The sequence below is a fragment of the Anarrhichthys ocellatus genome, unplaced genomic scaffold (assembly GCF_004355925.1).
Source record: "Anarrhichthys ocellatus isolate YVR2014 unplaced genomic scaffold, GSC_Weel_1.0 scaffold4, whole genome shotgun sequence".
Classification (NCBI taxonomy): Eukaryota; Metazoa; Chordata; class Actinopteri; order Perciformes; family Anarhichadidae; genus Anarrhichthys; species Anarrhichthys ocellatus.
Window position 1 is genome coordinate 14,714,118 of NW_022280034.1, and position 18,260 is coordinate 14,732,377.

General features: G+C 45.6%; 1 protein-coding gene across 1 annotated transcript; it reads right to left on the reverse strand.

Annotated features, from left to right (window-relative positions):
• Window positions 1-6: 6 nt before the first annotated feature.
• LOC116381269 (mitogen-activated protein kinase 8-like) lies at window positions 7-18,195 on the reverse strand. Its single transcript, XM_031843292.1, is given in 13 exon segments — window positions 7-201; window positions 204-233; window positions 386-463; window positions 1,423-1,486; window positions 2,358-2,482; window positions 3,616-3,798; window positions 5,761-5,832; window positions 6,984-7,149; window positions 8,684-8,822; window positions 10,321-10,379; window positions 10,898-11,027; window positions 12,257-12,437; window positions 18,100-18,195. Coding segments are annotated over 12 exon segments (1,272 nt in total). The 5' UTR covers window positions 12,379-12,437; window positions 18,100-18,195; the 3' UTR covers window positions 7-97.
• Window positions 18,196-18,260: the final 65 nt, after the last annotated feature.

Here is an 18,260-nt window from a genome sequence, read left to right on the forward strand (position 1 = left end):
GGGGGGCCAGGAGCCAGTGTTGGGCAAGTGGGTTGGTCTTAGATGTGACCAGGGGGGCGAGGCCCAGACCAGGACCAAGAGGAGGTGTAGATGATAGTCATCTGGAGCAGCAGCGGCGGTTGCCGCCTCCCAGGCTGCTGTCGGTGTCGGTCAGGGTCGGGTCGGTGGACATGGAGGAGACGTCGTTGACGGAGGAGGACGTGGAGGTGCGGTGCTGCTGCTCACTGTTGCACCTGTGCTGTGAGACACAGGAGAAGGCCCGGGGTCAGCCGGTTGAAAGAGAACACGCAGCACAGGCTGCTGATAAGCCACCTGCTCATCAGGATTTGATCTAAACACACACACACACACACACACACACACACACACGAGAAACTCCACTAACCTATGGATGCTGGCGGTCCCCTGATGACGCCATTCTTCGTCCTTTCTTCCCAGTCCAGCACTTCTTTGTATATAAACTCTGCAACAAACAGGACACATTGAGTGATCACAGTAAGGAGGGGAGAGGGAGGCAGTGTGCGGTTCACTCATTTCACCATGCAGGCCTTTTCTGGATTTTTAAGTACAATTCTGTGCTACTCGTCACCATTTTGTTCTGTATTTTGATCCTGTTTGATCTGGTGTTACTTCCCTACAGTTTGTGTCTCACCTGGTGAAACACAAAGATGGGGACTTTTACATGATAATCTATTTCTAAAGAAAGAAAGAGGAAATGAAACATCCCCCGGCTGAGATGAGGAAACACCAACATGTCGCGCTACAGGTGTGAAGCTTCTGCCGTCATTATCACTCCGTCTGCACTGAGGAGGAGGAAGAGGAAGAGGAGGTTTAAATGCTCTGCCCCACTTTCCTGTGGTGTTTCCCAGGAGCCAATCATTGGTCTGCTGTCATTTCCATTCACATATGGCATTTGAGTTACATCATTTGTAATCAAAATAACTCTCACATCACAGCTCTTTATAACAAGTTAAGTATCTTACAGAGCTTGGAGAAAAAAAAAAAACGACATTTAAAATCCTATCATGTGGCCCAAAAACTTCATCAGTCATCTTAAATCAAGCCCTGGCCCCCTATCCACGTATGCTACCTGGAATTTGGGCATAATCTGCAAATTTCGACGTTGTCTTTGGTGGCGTCATCACAGCTAAAAACCACAGATTGAGACTTTATAGCGTACATTTGGATTTTACACAATAACATAGATTTGGATGCAGATAATCTAATTCCCAGCAGGGGGGGGGGGGGGGGGAAGACAAACAGCAGAACACCTATGCAACATGTGCATGAGACATTTTGCAGTTTATTAGGATCGCGTATCAGAAAAAAAAAAACTGGCCTTACGCAACACGCCGTGAGAGGCTAAAGCACTCGTGTGGGCTTTTCAAAGAGCAGAGGAGAGAAGCAGAGGATGGTTCCTACCTTTCCACTCGTCCACTGTGTGCTCTCTCTCATCCAGCTGCTTGTCTGTGATGGCGGGCGGCGGCTGGAAACAAAGACAGACACGTGTTTGCTGTATTTCAGTCTTCTTAACATACGAGCGACAGCTCCACACACACACACACACACACACACACACACACACACACACACACACACACACACACACAATACTCCGGTAAATGACGGTCAGACTCAAATGGATTTTGGTTTGCCTGACCCTTCCACTAATTGCTGATACTGCCATCCACAGGACTGGAAGCCTTTGAGCTTCTAGGTATGTGTAACTACCAGGCCTGAGGTTTTCAGTGAGCTTGACCACAACCCTACAGCAGGTGAATGCCTCGCAAAACAGGAGAGGGGGAACTCAGCTGCAGTAGCTCTGAAACTAAGAACCTGCAGACTCAGCTAACTGGAGGCACAAGATAGAAAACTGTAGCGCTAAATCTCCCCTCACATTAAACACACTTAATGCTGACGTGTTCCTGCTTTGGCGTGCTCGGCCCTTTTCCAGGGGAAATACGACAAACTACGTTGTTGGAATGAAACCAGCTCAAAGCCAGCCGTGGGGGGGGGGGGGGGGATTTGATTCCCTTACTCAGTGTCAGAGCAAAGAGCTGTGCGAAAATCTGAACTTTTCCGAGGCTGAGCTGTCTGTCCTGACGAGCGCTTTTCGTGCCAGAGAGGCAGCAATTTGCCTCATCTCCCAAAAATCTATTTGCTGAGTCATTGTGTCGTTTTCAGCAAAGAGGAAATGGAGTTTAACAGCTTGTAGTCCTTAGACGGGAGTGGATTCATGGATTTAGAAGCTATGCCACGTTTCTACATATTTACTTGTGGTTAGAAACAATTCACTTGATAAATAAGAATGTTTTGTTTAATAAAACTTTTGTGTCGTTTATTTAGGGAGTACTTACCGCCTCCACTTCAGTCGGGTCGTACCACACGTTGATATACGGGTGCTGCAGCGCCACGTCCACCGAGATCCGCTTGGACGCGTCTATTACCAGCATCTTGGATAGGAGGTCCCGGGCTTGACTCGCTGAAAAGAAATCGGGGCAGAAAAAAGGAGAAAATTGTTAAAACTTTAAAAGACTTGATTTCCATTCTGAACAGTCTTCTGTTTCAGAGCGTCCTGCTAATGTGATGCATGGTCTGCTCTAACAGGACGGTGGAGCTGGACACAATGTAAGGAGGGCCATTCAAAAGAGTTGTGATTATTGTAACTTGATTGTGTTGTTTGAGCTTCATGTATAGAATAATGTATGTGCACTATAAGGAGGGTTTAACATCCACCTATTGAGGTAGGTGTTCACCTTCAGAGTTCACAGAGCAGAATTCTGTAACAGTATGCAACTGTGTGTGTTTTGGAATAAATATATTGTGTCAAATGAAAACAAATATTTGTATAATCAGAGATTTAAACATTTCCTTTTAACAAGAAACAGCAAATAGAACATGTGATGGACACACCGTCACATTTAGACCGTCACATATTCCTGCCTCTGTAAACGAATGAGGACAGAAAAAGACTTTGCAACAGCTCCACTGCGCTTGTTCCCGTCATCTCCCCTCAATTCATACATGGAGACACACTGGAGGTGAATCCCTCTCTGCAGTGAACAGAGAGTTACCGTCGGCTCCTGTAATCGGGGCTGAATGTAAGGGAGCCTCTGAAAACACAGAGCGCAACGCAAACGGAGAATGCGTGGAGGAAACGTTCATATTTTGGGTTTGCAGCATTTTTGATGGGATAAAAAATTTAAAAAACAGTCACCAGGGAATCTTTATATTAATCCTTCAATTACAAAAAAAATTTAAAAAAGCCATTTAAGAAGTCACCCGTGATGAATTATACATCAGTAAAACGAGGCCCCAGCTTTAGAAAGCCTTTTGTTCAAATTTGAAGGAGTGAAACGGAAGCATATGGAGGCATGAAGCACTCCGGAAACATTGATTGCCTCATTCATCACGCCTTCTGGGATGTGATAAAAACGCACTTTACATTTCACAAATGGTTTCCCTTCAGGCTGGACAACTGCTGCACCTGAGGTAGAGGAAACTCTTAGCAGGCACTGGGTTAACAACCTCGCACCAGTTTATCTGTCTCGTGCTTCCAGTAAGCCTTCACAAGACGGTTCCACGGTCATACAGGGAGAGACAACAGACTATTACCTTTCAGTTTGTTGTGTTCGGAGTCTGCGGGGAACAGGACGTCGGGGAAGAGCTTCTCGAAGGTGTAGCCGGCATACCGGGGCCGGTTCTCCACGTAGGTCCTGACCGACTGGTTGAGCTTCATCAGGAACTCCTGAGACGGCGTCCCCAGCTGCTCGATCACCTTGTTCCACTGGTCGATATCTTAAAGGTTTCAGTGTTAAGGAGAGCACCGGGCTGGCGGTTTGGCAATGCCAGAGTTGGGGTGGGTCCTTTTCCGAGTAGCATTATGAACTGATGAATAATTAAAGAGCCATATGGAGCCGCTAGGTCTCATACTGCGTCGTTCTATCTTAGATAAGCTCCTAAAATACTTGTGCAACTGCAACGGTTTGTACTCAGAAGGCTGGTGGAATCCAATTCAAACCTGAGGAGGACGGACTGGGGCACGCACACCGTGCACGTGAGGTGAGACAGGTGATGCTCACCTCAGACCATCCCTGCTAATAAGGATGCAACTCTTTTTTTTCTTGAGAACAGAAACACACATTTACATACAGATGTAACATCAGACACATCGACACATACGGACATGCCTTGTTCACAACTTTGCTCATCCTTCCAAGGTGAACCACTACCTCCATGAAGAGACGCAGGTATATTGGTCAAACCAAATCAGTTCGACTGTTGTCGAACTGATCGAATCCTGTGTATTGAATTCTGGCTAAACATATGGAAGAGGCTCTCAAATGATCAACAAACTCTATAATGCTACAGATCCAAAGATGTATGGAGGCAGAAGTTACTGTTGGACCTCTCAATAAAGGAAACTGCAGCTGATTTGATACCTTACTTAAGTCTTCAGTTCACTCATAGAATATAATAACGAAGTCTTATTCAAATCACACTGGCTGCTTGTGCAAACAAAAAACGTTTTCATATATTTTGTAGTTGTCCCACTGAGGCTCCATTTTGGACTAAAAACCACAGCACCCTGGAAACCAAGGTTAGAAAGGCTTGGTACGTCAGCTGCTTTTGTCATGTTAGTTAAATAGTATAGAGCTATAATAGATGCTGCTCTGTTTGGGTTCCATCTCTGTCAATGTCACCTATGTCTCTACAGAGCAAGCAAAGTGCAAAACCCCAATATGAAGCTTTGTTTGTCCAGCTAATGCTAGCCGTAGCTAACTAAAGTCAACCGGTATATTAGAATACTAAGAGACTATTAGCTCCCTAATGCAACGTAACCTGTGACAGCACAAACCGGCACAGACGCCTGGCAGCTTGTGTGAGAAGATATGAACAAGATGTCAGACAGAAAGGATGAGAGACGAGGCGGCATTTTGGGGGGTTTTTGGATGGAGGTTCAACTTAAGGATACGATCGGTGCCTGGAAACAACACACTACCCCGGACCATTTCAGCCATGATGCAGCCAACAGACCAGACATCAACTGAAAAAATGAAATGACAACCACCTATTTAGCATGCAGGACTGGAGAACAAAACAGGGAAAAAAAACAACATAAAAAAAAAAGACCAAAATGGGAACATTAAAACATGTGGTGTGGTGCCAGGTGATGTGTGTGATACATGACAAAAAAAAAAATGAGTTGCATGCAGTTGAGTGCACTCTTAAACCTGGCTCAGCGTCCCACAATGCTGAGGGAAAGCATAACCTGTACATACTGCAAGTCTTTTAAAGAACTAATCAAAGAACAGCAGATTCATGAGCCCTTTAAGTGAGACACTGGCTGTCAAGGTCTACTGAAAGTGTTTCAACACCCTCAGCATCCTCAGTGCAATCCATGCTGCACGTCTTACAGAACACCACTTTATTCAGCATTATGTTGTGGTCATCTCGTTGTGTGCACGGCTGCTACGGCCTCAATAAGAGACAGACTGAGGATAGACGAGGGAGAGCAAACCATTCCATTCTATTTCAGCTCTTTCATGCGACCGGCACGGTGCTTGAAGCTTAAAAAGGTGAGCGAGGAGGGAGTCGAATGTGAGAAGTAGAATCTCTGCAGCAGTTCACGGGGATGTGATCTCCGTGTGATCCGTTCGGGGAGGGAAGAAATGCTTCTGAGAGACAAAGAGACGTCTGCGTGCTACGTTCTGTTCCTGGAGGAAAAGCCAGACACCGCTGCAAGCAGCTCAAGGATACAATCCCTTCCTGGAAAAAGGATTTTGTGGCGAACCATTTCTGCCATAATGCAGCCCACAGCCCAAATATCCACTATGTGTGCGCAGCGTAAAAAGGAGGGAGAAGAGATTAAGCAAAAGAATGAAACAAGTCAGCAGGAAATTAGGGTCAATGTTTGAGGACAAAGGATGAGAGAGAAGTAACATTTAGCAAGATTCTCCAGAGTTTTGTTACAACAGGAGCATCATCGTTATGTATCCACCTCATGACGTCTGGACAAAAGGGAACATTTTATTCTCAGAGTTGTTTGAAAATGCAAAAATCGAGATTAGCTGAACTGACTATTATGTATCTGACTTTATACCGAAAGGTCTAATTACTACACGTCTCTATCACGGGAATGTTTCAACATTTGGGGAAAAACACTTGCTTTCTTGCCGACAATAAGATGGGAAGGTCGACACCACTCTCGCGTCCGTACGCTAAATATGAAGCTAGAACCAGGAGGCAGTTAGCTTAGCTTAGCATAAAGTCTGACAACAGGGTTAAACAGCTAGCATAGCTCTGTCCAAGGGTAGAATAGTCTGACCACTAGCTCACTAATGCACATTATATTTCCCAGTCCTCCGCAAAGACAGAGTCCAGCACATAACCCCTGAAAGACCACAATCCTGCTTTTTGTACAGATTAAAGAAACAAGATGGTGTTATTAATTCGTGAGCTTTAGATTTCCTTTGGACTGAGCTGGGCTTGCTCTTTCCCTTTAGCTAACGGTCTCCTGGCTCTAACAAACAGATATACGAGAGTGGTACCAATCTTTCAAGCAAGCACATGGCCAATAAGCATATTTATCAAAATGTTAAACTACTCCTTTAACAGTCTTGCAGGAACTGCGATACGTCCCAAGCAGGAGCACCGAGAGAAATTGCTGACGCATGTACAAGACCCTGTTTTTAGCCAGGCTGTACGGAGCTCAGGACAGACAACCTCTTAATAAAACATCAAAAGCATGCTAAAGCACTGCTGGGAACTGGAGTCCCCAGACAGGAAGTTCCCCACAAAGCACCGATGCCCAACATGCCAACTCCTCCCCCACCACTGAGTGTGACCTTTACAGGAACAGGGAGAGTGTGTGTTTGGGAGGTGCTGAAAAACATCCAGGGGTGGGGTGGGGGGGGCATGCAGCAGCTTAGGAGCTCCTCACTGGCCGGTTGGTGTCAAAGAAGCCTCTTTCCTCCACTCACCATTGGCCTGGTAGCCCATGCCCAGGATGACCTCGGGGGCGCGGTAGTAGCGGGTGACCACGTAGGGCGTCATGAGGAGGCCGGTGGCGGCCGTCCGGGCCAGGCCAAAGTCCAGGATCTTCAGTGTGCAGTCAGACTTCACCACGATGTTGCTGGGCTTCAGGTCCTGTACGGACAACGCAACACGGAGAGGGTTAGGAGCCGGATTTAGACCGAGGTGGCACAGTTGTAGGATATGGTGGCATTCTGCTAAAAAGCTGTTCTTTATCATATTATTTATATTTGATCCTTATCGAACTGTTCCCTGAGTCCAGTGCTCTCCTATCAGTTGCTGCATCATGTTCTGCACTGCTTCGTCAGCCTAAACTCCACCAAGAAGTAAGACGAACTCTAGAGCCTCTTTCAAACATAGTTCCCAGATGAGTTACTGGAATAACCTTTCAGGCGCCCCCTAGTGATCGTCACTGCTCACACATGCGCCACATTCAGGAACATTTCCGTCTTGCGCATTTTTCCACACATACCATGCCAATGGCGGTATAGAAGGGGCAAGAGATAGTCTGGCAAATGGCGATAATGCAACACTTATGGATGCCAACCGACATAAAACTCAGCAGGAGAAGGAGCAGAGAGGACATCTCTCGTCATTTTCAGGAACATCATAACGTCATAAACAAAACTCAGTGCCCTCCAGCCACGACAGTTTCCGGTTGACTAGTTGGCGTTCAGCACGATTTATGATAGCAACAGATCGGATACTTAATCTGTGGTTTCTCTATCGTAATCACTTCTTGGTTTGGAGAAAGTATGCACAGACTGCTGCGACACCTGCCACTGAAGTGCACAAAAATACCCAGGGGGCAGCTCACCAGCAAACAACACAACACTAACTCCAGGAAATCTTAACGGCATCACAAGCAATGACAAATGTCTCACTTCTTCACAATGAGACCTCATGCTGTAGTGCTGGAGCTCGGTGGATTGAGCTTGACTGCCTCGTAGGAAAAAAAAATCAAAAAAGGACTCGAGAGCTCTCGTTGCAGAGACAAAGCCCACGAGAACAAGAGATCTGAATCTCTGGCGATCCGTGACTCACATCGCTTCCGCTCACCTTATGAGAGCTCTGCGTGCTGATGCCAGCGCGGCTGCTTAGCTCCGCCTTTGGCTCAATTAGTTCTGGCTGGCAGAGCAAGAGGAGCTCTGCTACTCTACTGCTGCGTCTTCCACCGAAGATGATTGACAGAGTGCCACAAGAGTGTGTGCGTAAACATGTGCGTGACTGCGCATACAAGAGGGATCCTTTGTGCGCTGCTGCTAGTGCTTCAGGGTGTGCGAGCGTGTGTCATCCTGTTTTCTGTTGTTTCAAAGTGAACAAGCACCTGAGTATATTCTGCATGTGTGTGTGTGTGCGTGTGTGCGTGTGTCATACTGCAACCTGTACATTATCTCCGCTGCCTAACAACTTGTGATCCGGTACCAATAAATGGAAGTTAAATGAGATGTTATGACTTTATGCGACACTGTAACACAACTGAAACACATCCTAAATGTACGGTGTTGTCATCCCGACAACAATATGACTCCCTGGAGCTGTGTCAGAGTGATGAGCGCAACGATGTGACCGTCTAATCGTCACCGCGGAGGTGGTTAGACAACGAGCAGAGGTTGTTGCCCGTGCGTGTCTCATCAGCGCGCCTCACCCTGTGTATGATGCCGGCAGCGTGCAGGTGTTTGATTCCACACAGCATCTGGTAGAGCAGGTAGGACAGCCTCTCGTGGTCCAGCTCCATCTGAATCACCTGGCAGAGGTTGGCATCCATCAGCTCCATCACTAGATACCTGCAGGGGAAATGGAGAGGGTGAAGCAATCCCGTAGAGACAGACACACAGACACACACACACACACAGGCAGGGATGTATGCACGAGTTTTCATGTGCTGACTTCACCTGGAGTTTTACAATATACTTTGATTATGGCACATGGATGTAGCATATTTTTAGGACTTATGCGACACTGTGATTCTACTAAAACACATTAGAAATGTAATAGGGTCAGAGCGGTTGGACGGTTTACGGTTAAAAACTAGATGATTGAGAATGATTTTCAGTTTTTTGGACATTTGGCATTGCTTTCCTTTTTTTTCCTCAGAAAGAATTCGGGACATTTTACTAAAATGTTACCATACATAGATTTTTTTATTTCATTCGTTTCAAGATAGCCGGGGAAAAAACACATGCAAAGTCTAAAAGCTACATTGTGAACTCTTCTTTCCTTCCCCAGGCAGCACTAACTGTGACATTTAGGAAGTGACAGTAATGGCTCTACTTCTAAAAACTGTGATGATGCTATGCTATCTGGCAGCTGTTACATCATCGGCCCCTACAATCCTCCTACTTGAAGCAAGGACCTTCTGACAGATTGTTGTACACAAAGAAACATCTTGGTGACGGAGCGTGCGGCTGCACCAAATGAAGGACTTCTGCATACTCCATGTCTGAATACAATGAGTCAGGAACTGAAAATGGGTATAATACACTGTCAAAGTGTGCAAGGAGGAGAGTAAGTGCCTGTGCACACATACTGGGGAATCCATATTTTGTATATTATCCTTTTGTATCAGGCACTCTGTAATGCAAGTATGCATTCAGGTACACAAACACACGGCCAAATGGAGTGTCATCCTCCAACTGTGTGTTTGCCACGCAGCCCTCCGGCTAGGATTTGCCCAGTTTCCTTTTTAGCTCCAATCAGGCAGACGCAGCGCACGCACGCACGCACGCACGCACGGCATTAATCATGTTTGTTCCCTTCATACAGCGCATAACCATCACTTCGCTCCCCAGATCTCAGCTTAGTATTCCCCTCTCTGAGATTTCACAGCCAGTTTCCTCTCACATGCCCCAATGTTCATCTCATTGAAGGCGCTATGTAGAACGTATACAAGTTGGAGTTGACAAAGGAATGAAACAGATTGCAGAAGCTGCACTCCTGGACCAGTATTTGTTAGATCGTGTGTCATAACAGATTTGAGTTATAATAGACCCGTGATATCAATTATTTCTTTGTGACTTAAGTCAATGTTTACAGTTATTTTAAGATAAAACACCTGTTAATCCACAGTGTGTCGGACGTGTCCTGATATTAAACATGTCCATTTACAGTAATTATAATTGTGCTTATAGTGAGGCAGTATAACACACAAACCAGAGATCCAGCTAAGCTGCACAAGCCCCTAAAAGTCAAAGAAAGGTAATCTAAGCCCCCAGCACGCCACCTCCTGTGCTGATGTTACAAACACTCAGTGAGCAGATGTTACTTGGGCTGTGTAGTACTCACACGTCTTGGAATTCTTCCAGTGTCTTCTGTGGTGTGAATACATTTAATAGGCCGATTATCTGTCAAAATGAAGAAGAAGAAAAAAAAGCAGTTATTGATCTGCAAGTCCGGAGAGGAGACGAAGGTCCTCTGCACCTCTGAACCAGGAAGGAGGAACAACTGAGGTAGTGACAGCAGCCGCCTGAGCATCGATGATGAACCATAACAGGACATTCCCCAAATTAAAATAGTACATAACAAAGCAGCAGCAGCGAGGAGCGGTGTTGTGATCCGTCAACCAAACGAGGGGAGTGAGGTGGTTGGAAATACGGCACAATTTAAATGGATGCATGAGGACAAGAATGATGTTCAAACTGATTTGAGCCTCAGGGCTTCTGTTCATCACATTTCATCTCGACTAATCTAAACTGTGAGACAACCCTGTGCATTTAAACCCAGATGTGAGCCCGTCTCCATTGGAACCAGACGACAACACTAAACGGTTCAGGTGTCACAGCTCATCCCTGATGTTGAAATAGATATACAGGAACATTAAAACATGCAAAACAGAACATGTGGAGAGAACTCGAGCTCTTACGTTCTTGTGGTTGACACATTTCATCAGCACCAGCTCCCTGTAGGCCCGCTTGGCGTGGGTCTGGTTCTGAAACGGCCGGCTCAGCTTCTTGATGGCGACGTTCCTCTCAAAGTTGTGGTCGTACGCCGAACTGAGGTGAAGAAATGAAAGCAAGAACTCGCTGAAAAATGTTGATTTCTTTGTAGCACTTCCCAGAGGACCTCAGAGACACTCTTTACACACAGACACTTCATTTGTTCGGTAGCTGGTTCAACATGACAGCACATTAACAAAAGTCCAATATTTACTCTCCCTTTAGTTCAGTTTCCTCTGATGGAAACATCTCTGGAGCTGCTAAACGCTCCGCTGTGTTCACCACAAAGTCGCTAACTGGGTCTGTTTGTTACTGTGTACAGTTTACAGTGGAGTTGGTCATAAAGGCAGATGACAATAACCTGTGGGTTCATCACGACAAGTAACCTCTTTCACACACATCTAACACGTTTGCTAACATGTACAGGACTGTTGTTAATTCACAAGATGGGCTCAAAAATGATGTTCCAAAGTATTGTAAACAAACAGCCAAACAGTATATGTAAACAACACCATCACTAACTGCGACGTGGACCTGAGAGATCCTCAAGTTCAGATACAAACGCCCACCTTTCCTTTAGTCCGCTCACGTCTACAGAAACTCACACTGCACAGTCAGCAGATACTACATTCTGCATCCATGTCTGTGCTGAATGCAACTCATGCTAATATTATGAAAATCTGATCTCATCAACTTTCAAAGCCGCAAAGACCGAGCGCTGCATCGATAACTTCCATCAAATGTTCGCTCACCTGAAGGTTTTTCCCCTTTCTGACAGATAAATGGATTTTTAGACACCTCGTCCACATGGCTGACAAGACACGCCATACATACGGTGGTAGAAATATTCACTCCTCGATTCATTTCTAATCATGTTTTCAGCTTTCATAAAAATGCTCCTGTAGTTCAAAGAGAGGTCAGAAAGTAAGATGTGAAAAGACCAAGACATTGATTTTAGATTAAACTCTGTTTCGAAAATTAGTGGGTCAGGTTTGGCATCCACCATTTTTTTATATTTATGCCAAGTTCCTAAAATTAAATATGAATAAACAAAAAACAAACAAAAGAGACAAAAACAATAATCTTAACTCAAGGTCCACTTACTTTTTTTCAGGGCTTAAAGCCACGTCTCTCAGAGTTGACCTATTTTAGCAAGTCAGTTAGTTCCCATGTGACCCGAGTAAGGGACCATCTTCACGACCACTCAGCAAACACACAGTCACTGATCACATGCAGTTGAAAATATAAAATGCTGTTTAAGTGGACCTTTTTGTACTTTGACTTACCAGACAATTCCCTGTGCTCCGGATCCGATGGGCCTGAGGTTCTGGTAGCGCTTTATAACCATGAAAGTCGAGTCGCCCACATCGATGCTGTAGTACTCCTTCTCGCGCTTGTTCCGGTTCATGGTGAAACCTTGGACGAACGCAATGACTGGGCGTCCAAGTGGGGCTGTCCTCTCAAGACCTGCAGTGCGTAGAGGGAAGGAGGAGGTTGTCACTTCACACTTTTCCTTCCAGCGGCCAAAAAACATCCACACTGAACGAGAAAAATGTAGAGATTTTTATATAAATATATTGTATGCTTCCTGATCGGCAAAAGAAGCTGAGCTGCCTGCCTGGTACCAGCATCAACAGCCAATGAAACGCAGAGGAACTGCATGATGTACTGTAGATCCGTCCATCCATCAGCGCCACAGCACTGGCTCGGAAAGCTCATCACCTCACCAATAACTCACTTAATTCTGCTCAACACTAGTAGGGTTGGAATTATGCGTGGACGTCGTGTACTGAATGCCTCATTTGCATGTATTTCCTGAAGAACTGTCAAGTCTCCATCGGTTACAATGAGTACTGTATTATAACCCCCAGAGGTCTGGGCAACGGAGAGACACACAGAGGAAGCAGGAAGCTGGGTTTCATGCTGCGTCTGAAGACGACGAATCATTAGTGGGATTTGGAACACTGCGCTGAGGTCTGATGATAGATGTGTGTTTCATGGACCGTGACCCGACCGACGACTACTGCTGCTGCTGCTGCTAACCCAACCCCCCCCCTTCCTGTCAGTATCCATTAGCCTACGAGGCTTTCCCTTCTCCTCGCTGCTAAAACCCATCTTCCATTTCTTCAGTTTTCTCCTCTATACGCCAGACAAACTATCTTGTATCCACCTGTGCCACCTCCTCTCTTGTACTTGTGTTTCATCCTTTTTCTGCTTCCTCTAATCTTTGTCTCCTCTCCGCTCTCCTGCCTTCAATCATCTTCCGTCTCCCGACAGTCTGCAGCTGAGCCACGCCGTACAGACGTACGGGGGATGGATGAAAGGTGCACAGAGGAGGCTGAACTCACTCACGTTATCTAACAAGCAAGAGACGCACTGCCAGATTTGGGAAGGAAAGAAATAAGACATATACTTGAGTAAAAGCATACTCTTGCAGTTGCAGAAACACTTCCAGAGAATCAAAAGCTTACTAAACAAATTCACTGAAACAAACACACCCTAACCCAACACGTCATCTTCAGAGATGTTTCACTGAATCCTAAATTACCATTAACCAAACGATTATTTCTGCTGCACCCAACCAGAACCCTACTAAGCCCCGACGCCAACCGAGGAGGCATCTAATGGGAGGGAAACACTATTTGAACGGGGAAAAGCTAAATAATCTAGACTCGTGAAAACATATTCTGCACCGCTCGTCAAGGCATCTTTGCAGAGACCGATGAGCTGTAAAAAGGATGAAATGAAGTATCTCCACTACCTGCTACTGTTCAATTATCACCTGATAGAGACTCTGTGTCATTTAACAACCGCCTCACATGTCGCCTGCAATGACTCCGGATGCCAACAGAGCACTTTGCTAAGTGCCATGGAGCCCACACTGTCAGTAACTGCACTCCCTGATGAATATGATCAAATTTTTGGGAAAAACTAAAAAAGACAGAAAGGTCTACAATGTGTGTTTGAAGGATATATCCAGGATGTCAAAAATTATTCAGCAGGGGAAACAGGTTTGAAAACAAAAAGACCTAGAGATCACTGTGTGAAAGTGAACAATCACCTGGGGGAGCGAGACAGAAGACAACGAAATTAAGGAACAACACTCTTCCAGGAAGGCCGGGTCGGTCTTTATTCACCGTTAATCATTACAAAGCAAAAGCAGCGTACATCCAGTGTACCTTCAGTATCTGTCTGCTAATGGTAGCTCCACAGGAGTATCCCTATTATGCAACGTTTAACCACGACTAGCTCCAAAATCCACAAAACCAGCCTGAAAATGAAGGAAATCTGCACTGATTGCATGAGAGTCTATGGCGCACGGCCGGATAGTTTTCAAACCGGGTCAGAGCCGGCCGATGCTACGCTATGATTGGCTAGTCTACGTTTAAGTGGCGTGACTTAGCAAAGGGTCAATTACAAACACACATAAAAAGTCTCACTGTGTTCAGCGTTTGTAGCTCCAAAGTAATAAAAGCTAGTAACTGTATGTTTGGTGATACCACCACTAGGATACACCAAAGTAAGGGATGAATGAAGACTGGCTCTTTATCGGCAAAGTACGACCAAACAACACTAAATCTGTCTGAGTGTTTACTTCCCTGCCGTAGCGAATCAGGAAGAATTCTTGATAGATAATGTTCTCACGTCCCTTTATTTTCATGTCGAATATCATCAAATCTCTCGACTGATCCACCCAGCAGCAGAAAAACGTCAACTTCATTTGCCAGCGGCCAAGGGACCAGAAATAAAATGTGAGGCACTTCTATGATTCTTTCTGGAAAATGTCATTCGGTAAATCAAATGTGAGCCACATTTGACAGAGAGAGAGAGCTCTCGTCGAGCTCTACCAGGCGTATGTAAGCACTGCAGAATGTCACAGCTGATGTTATGCTTCAGTGGTGTGACATGATTTTCCTCCACTTGGAGACAGAACAGCACATATCAGGGTGACTGAGACTGGAGGATCTGTGGCTGCATGTGGAAATGGTGCTGACTGTGTGTGTGTGTGTGTGTCGGCCTGTCAACCCAAATAGACAGTTAGGAGGCATGTTACACAACCAGGGCTGCACGCAAACACAGAACCAGTGAGTGAAGTCTGTTCACTAAGTGATCGAGTGGGTTTTTCATGTTTAGACAGAACAAAACAAAAGACCGGCCCACAGCTACACTTCATCTGTACGACCACACGACCCCTTCAGGGGTCGAAGGTCAATTAGATGTACTGATAATCAAGTCGCAGCTTTATCAAAGACTTCCCAAAGACCACGGCTGACATAGCTGTCTGTGAGGAAATAATGTCTCCGACAAGCAGACAGAAAAGAAGTGTGTCCAAAAGTGTCAGATGTGGCTTCGTAGAGGTGAATACACGCTTGTCTTGGCAACCCTGTCCAGATAGACACCGATATCTCCCTCACATCCGTCCATCACACCGTCTCTACTGCAAGTCAATCTGTCCCTCATCAGCTATCACAGGTCTCCTGTGTACTAACGAGGTTCGAGTTATCCGTGCGACCAGGATCCAGTCCGCCAGCAATTTGGGAGGGTTACAGTCTATTTTATCTTTGAATTGCTCGCATTCAGCCAAAGTAATGGCTGCTGATAAGAACCCAGAAGGGCACATTCTGTGCCGCATATTGGCACCAGATTAAGACACAGAATAACACTTCTATTGTGATAGTCCGGAGGGACGATTTGGAGGTGTTTAAGCTCATGCTTCCAACAATCTGAGACGGATTTGAGCAAATGTGCTAATCATGAAACAATACACAACAATTGGGCCTTTGCTAAGCCCCGCCCAAAGGCTGGGCCATTGGGTCTTGAAGTCGGTGTGTTATTTTTGGAGGTGTTTTAGTTAGATTGCTGAAATAAGGTATTTTGTTAACACAAGCTCAGGAGATTTCCAAGTTTTGCTCTACGATATAAAGTACGTCAATAGTTAGCAGTTGCTAACAAGTGGCTAAAGGAGACTACAAAACGCCATCTCGCCAACTAGTCCGCCTTCACAGCCTCGTTGTGTATACTCGTGCTCATGAGACCGCGTCGTTCGTTCATTTAGCTTTTTATTACTAAAAGTGGGGTTCAGTCGAGAAGATTTTCTTACTGAATAAAACTTAGTATCATAAACTTGTGTTTGCCACAGAGCTTATTTTCTGCAATATTCCAAAATCCATTGGGACTATCCCATTGGCTCTTTGTCCAGGGAACCAGCATGATGCTAACTTTGGCCTACAATACACAACGCGTGGTATCTTTTTGAAGCTGTACCGACATGATTGTAGATTTGTTTATTTTGTGTTTGCAGCTCACACAGTTCTTCATTGTTCTTCATTTTTCAGGTTCAGAATCAACCACTAAAGAAGGGAATCTAACGGACACAACAGCAGTAGTGACAGCAGTAGTGACTGAAAGTGGTGTATACCAATATGGACAGCTACGAAGAGGAAAAAGATTTTTTTTTTTCTGCCACATTGCTGCACAATGAATATCAATAATGTCTTCATACATGATGCACATGATGCACATGATGCACATGATCAACTCTGCTTGTAAATCTTTACAGCAAGCCTCATTTGAACAGCTATGTCAGGTGCGAGCACAAAACACATATTTGCACAAGGATAAGGACTAATGAAGTATCACATGTTGCAGAGGAGGATCTGAACATGATCCGAAGGAGTGGAAAGACACGGGAGGGCGGCCGGTTCTTCCTCAAAGGAAACCGTCTTTGCACTCACCCGTGACCGTTTGAACTGTGGCATGCTGTCGTTTCTGTTTCGTCAGGGTTCTGGCCACCGGGGTTATCAAAATATCGACTACACTTGGCATGTTATGGAAGACAACTGTGGGATACAAAGAGTCACGCAGTGCATTCAACAAAGAAATCCATGGACTGATACTGCTAGTACTGTGGTTCAACTACTGAGAAACTTAAAAATGATCTAATATTCACAACTCAATAAGCCCAAAAATCTCTCAGTACCGACCTATCAGACCTCCAGATATGAATGCGGGCTCGTCATGCTTCAGCCAGGACTCATGATCACATCTCTGAAGGCTACCTTTATACTTTGGGTGCAGGAATCACATTTCTGGGTGCTTTCGGCAGGACAACTGCTGTTCTCCTGGCAGGTTATTTAAAGAAATAAAATTAAAAAAACCTTGCTAGCAATGTGCAGTGCAGTCTGGGAGCTGCAGAAACCAAAAGTGACTAGAGGAACATGTTCGACAGATAGCACAACCAAGATGCACACACGCGCGCGCACACACACACAAGCTGCAACCTGTGACGATCTCAGTCAAACCTGATTTTGATCAGACCGTTCTAATAACAGATCACGTTTTTGAATATCACTGATAATCTGTTGGATTAGAAAACCTCCCATTAGATCAACCTGCTTGATGTATTCGCATTTTACCTTTTTTGCAGGCAAGTGAAGCCATTAGCATCGCATAATAAACCACACACACAGACGGACTGCAGCCTCGCATGTAGCCAAATATTGATATCCCATCTGCCCCGAGTGGCCATCGCATTAACAGAGATGCTGCTACAGTACAATAACCGGTGTAGACCCACCTATGCTCACTTCACAGCGCAGGCATTGAGTTAGCCCACATTCCAAGCGAATAGAAACATGTGCGAGATCGTATCTTTACCAGTAAATATCAGCACACACCGATGCTAGCCGAAACGGGGTGTATTCAAAGGCGTCGATGCGTGATTTGTGTTTACCGGGAGGGTGTTCTCTTCTTCGGGTGACCACAGACTGGAGGTCACGGCGTTGTGGTTTGAGGCTTTTCGCCAATTTCGCGACTGGCAACGCCACCCCGGTTCACAGTTTACAGTGTAAACTGTGCTAATGCGTGCTGACGTGTGTGTAGCACTGGCACGGATAGGTTAACCGCGTTACAGTAGTGCGCTCCCCCAGTGTAGCCACTCAGTCTGGCTGCCTTCTACCAGTTAGGCCGGACCTGTCCTGCCTGCTGTGGTAGTCACCCTACTGTAGTAACACCTAGGCACAGTAACGCGCGTGAGACAAATGTGCCCGTTCCCATCCCCCAACTGTTGACAATTACACGTCTGACATGTTTTAAAGGAAGAAAATAAAAATACATATGTCGAGCTCACCCCTCTCCGGTTAATTCCAACAGTGTCGACCCGCAGTCGATGTTTGCTGCCTGCTGGAGACACAACCCGGACGTTTTTTTTGGGGGGGGGGGGGGGGGGGGGGGGAAAAAACACGCTTTTCTTTTTTTTTTTCTTCCCCCCCTTCAGCCTTCCTTCCCACC